Consider the following 3779-nt stretch of genomic DNA (forward strand, 5'->3'; position numbering starts at 1 on the left):
TATCATTGATGTGCTTTATTTTAAAACTGGGGCAACATTCTTATCATAACACACTAATAAATGAACATATGAACAGCAGATATATTAAACATTTGAACAAAATATGAAATATCAAAATATAAAAAATAAATTAGAGCAATGACACTCAAGGTAAAAAAATAAATAAATTTAGCAGCATTATCTCAGTCATAAGAAACACAAGCGTTACCAGTAATAAACATAAATAACAAATTAAAGCAATGGCATTCAATTTAAAAAAACAAATAAAATGTAGCTGCATTATCTCTTATACTCACAACTGAGTTTAAAAAAACAAATAAAATTTAGCTGCATCATCTCTTATACTCACAACTGAGTTTAAAAAAACAAATACAATTTAGCTGCAGCATCTCTTATACTCAAAACTGAGTCTCTTAAGAGCATTAGCCCTAGAATGGCCAGCAGATATTCATTTCTTACACTTATTTAAGTTCTTGGCCAAGAACACTAGCATGTCTAAATGTTCTTCAGTCAGCCTGGAACGTCTTGGGCTACAGATATTTCCAGATGTGCTGAAGACTCGCTCTGAAGCACAACTTGATGCTGCAATGCAAAGATAGTTCTTTGCAAAGTGTGCCAGGATGGGCAGTTGTGCCTCATGTTGACTCCACCAGGCCAGGGGATCCTCTGCAGGGCTGATTTCTCTCAATTGTTTGTATTCAAGAAACTCAACATTTAGTCGTCTATCTGTGGGTGTTGCAGGTGTGGGAGAATGGTGCCTCGTTTCAGAATTATCTGCCCCTTTCTTCTCTGTGGTTATGGTGCAGAGCAAACTTTTTAAGTCTCTCTTATTCCTCTTTGGTGCAGCACCTGTTCCTCTAGGGTCCACTGGACTGTGGGGTGGAAGCTGAACGGCCTCAGATTTAAGGAGCAGCTCCCTCTTGATATCCTCCTCCATTGTTACAAAAGTATCTTTAAATCTCGGATCAAGGAACGTAGAGGTGTTTAGGGTCATCTGCAGGTTGTGGTCATCGTACCTTTTCTCAAAATCTCCTCTAATTTTGTTCTTCATTTCTATGGCCAAGGGGCGGTCGCCTTCCTCTTCTATTAGGCAGGCTTTGATTTTCCACATCAGTGGCAGGACTGATGATATGGTGGTTTCTTTCTCTCCACTCAGGGCATCAGTGAAGTCACTGAGTGGAGCCAAGACATCCCTCACTATTTCTATAGTGGTCATGTCTGTGTCTCTGGGCATCAGGTGCCACTTCTTCCGGTCCTCAGCCAGAACCGCAGAGACAGCTTGCTGCTGCTCACAAAATCGTTCCACCATGTCATAGGTGGAACCCCATCGGGTGGGCTCATCATGGATTAATGTATGTTGTGGCAGTTTTAAAGACTTTTGTTTGTCTTTGAACAGTCTAGACATCTTGTTTGATCTGGAGAAGCCTGACACAGTCTTACGGAGCCTGGACAGACAGCTTGCCACACGATCAATATCTATGGCTTTGTTCACTGCCAAATGCAGATTGTGCCCGAAACAGGGTATCCAGGTGTATTCACTGAAAGCTTTGCGGTTGTTTGACGCATTATCTGTTGTCATTCCAGCCATATTGGCCATGTCTAGCCCCCAGGAATCTGTGATAATTTCCTCCAGGGTTTCCTTTAGAGTGTCGGCTGTGTGATCAGAATACAATGCAGAGCACCCTAAACACCAGGACTGCATCTCCCAGGACTGTGTAATGAACTGGAGTGTTACTGCCATGTAAGTGTCCACAGTTCTGCTGGTCCAGAGATCAGTGGTGCAGGAGAAAAATGTATTCGGTGTGTGACTAAGTTGGGCACTGATTATCGCTCTTGTTTCATTGTACATCTTGGGAATTTCATTGTACATGAAAAAATTCCTGGATGGGACGTCATACCTTTTGTCGAGATTTTGCATAAGGTTTCTAAACCCAGCTTTTTCCACTATATAAACTGGCACTTGATCCAGACAGATGAATTCTGCTACTGCCCTGTTAAGCCGTTTTACCTCCTTGGACTCCCTGGGGTACTTGTTGTGCTGCTCAAACATAGCTTGGAGGGTTGGCTGCTGGGTTGGCTGCTGCCTTTGAGGAGTTGCTCTTCCAGAGCCCATAGCTGCAGACCGCTGTAGCAGAAGAAAATGGAAATATTTAAAATATGATGGTGATAAATGTGTCATAACGGAGGACCTAAATAGTTTATGTGTGATAGTAACAATAACTTGTGACTAACTTAACATCTCTATGCAGTGGTAGTGATAATTGCTAACATTCACTTAACCATAACATTACCATTATTCATAGGATATAATGAGTTAACCTAATGTTGTTTAAACTGTGACATGGATTAATATAGGCGTTTCCTGTACTTCAATGTCTGATTTCTTTGATGGTTAACTTTATATTTGAGTCCATAATTTCTTACAAGGCAAAGGTTTCATATAGGCCTACACCTCCTTTGCGTACAGCAGGTTCATGCTCTTTAAATGCTGTAACCCAATACAGGCTAAATAAATCACTGACAAACATGCACATGCTGTGATTTTTATCATATAGGCTAATAAAGGCTATAGATCATTTTAGCTGATGTTTTGTATGCTTTATTTTAGCAGCTTGCGAATTATTTACGTCATCTATGAAAGTTGCGTTTTCAAAGAAAGATGCTGAACTAGCGTTAGGCAGGCTATTGTGGTTAGCCATGAGGATAATGCCCATAGTTAGCCTGCTATTTCTGTAGATAGCCTGGTCAAACTACGGTGGTGCAAAACAGTGACTTGTCACAAAATAAACTATAGCCTTCTCATTTGACTTGTTTTAAGGGCATGAAGTTCATGAACGTGATGATACATGTTATATTTCACATACTAACCTGTCGGTCTTTAAACTCCTTGTGCAACTCGGCGTGCTTGTCGGCCAAGTGTTTCGCCAGGTTCGAGGTGTTGGCTCCCTTAGTTTGCAATTGTTTGTAGCACTTACGACAAACAGGTCTCGACATATCGGTAGCTTTGCCCTCACTGTCAGCAAGGTAGGCAAAGTACCTCCATATCTCACTCCTCGCGTCATCTTTATCAACCAGCCGTGGACCGGCGGCCACAGTATCACTCGCACATGCAGCCATCTCTCTGTAGTGTTTGTTAAATGACAGCAGCAGTGCAGCCTCTTGCTGCGTGCGTGAGGAGAAAAAACACGGACGTCCATAGGGAGGCACTCGAGCGTGCGTTGCACACACCAACATGAAATATGTCTCTTACAAATATGGAACACGGACATTCTAGAAGTATCGATACTAATAAATTTAGGAATCGTGACATTTTTAATTTCCAAGAATCGCGGTGCTTTTGAAGTATCGGTACATCGTGCAACACTAGACTGTGTATGTCTTTTTTCCTGAATAACACATAGTCTATATCAAATGGTGAGCCATATTGATGTACTTTTTTTGTTAGAAATACAGAGAGGTCTTGACAAAAGCCAGAACATGTCAATTCAATCACACAGCATGATTGCTTATGCTAAATAATGTACTTGTTATATCAAAAATAAATATCATTATTTATCAATGGTGCTTAATGGCTCAGCTTCTTGCAGTAGGTAAAGTCTACTGTGGCTAAATGGTTTAGCAGCATACAGCACTAATGAAGCCATTAGCAGCTAGCTGTTAGGCTAATGAGATCATGGTCCCACATACTCAGCAGCATGTTGGCTGATTTTCATATCTTGCGTGTGTGATCAGGATCAGACGTAATTAAGAACTGGGATGGTAGTGACGAGCCACTGAGT

At 41.2% G+C, this 3779-nt stretch overlaps 1 protein-coding gene across 1 annotated transcript; it reads right to left on the bottom strand.

Annotated features, from left to right (window-relative positions):
• On the bottom strand, nt 1–3360 carry LOC134866632 (E3 SUMO-protein ligase ZBED1-like). Its single transcript, XM_063886888.1, has 2 exons — nt 2869–3360; nt 1–2125 (listed from the first exon to the last, which is right to left on the bottom strand). The coding sequence occupies exons 1-2, from the start codon at nt 3232–3234 to the stop codon at nt 449–451; spliced, it is 2043 nt and encodes a 680-aa protein (XP_063742958.1). The 5' UTR covers nt 3235–3360; the 3' UTR covers nt 1–448.
• Nucleotides 3361–3779: the final 419 nt, after the last annotated feature.

Source organism: Eleginops maclovinus, chromosome 6 (assembly GCF_036324505.1).
Source record: "Eleginops maclovinus isolate JMC-PN-2008 ecotype Puerto Natales chromosome 6, JC_Emac_rtc_rv5, whole genome shotgun sequence".
In the NCBI taxonomy this organism is placed as follows: domain Eukaryota; kingdom Metazoa; phylum Chordata; class Actinopteri; order Perciformes; family Eleginopidae; genus Eleginops; species Eleginops maclovinus.

Coding starts and splice junctions, on each gene's coding strand:
- LOC134866632 (XM_063886888.1), bottom strand. CDS start 3,234: ATGTTGGTGTGTGCAACGCACGCTCGAGTGCCTCCCTATGGACGTCCG. Junction 2,126..2,868: donor AGGAGTTTAAAGACCGACAG/GTTAGTATGTGA, acceptor CTTCTGCTACAG/CGGTCTGCAGCTATGGGCTC.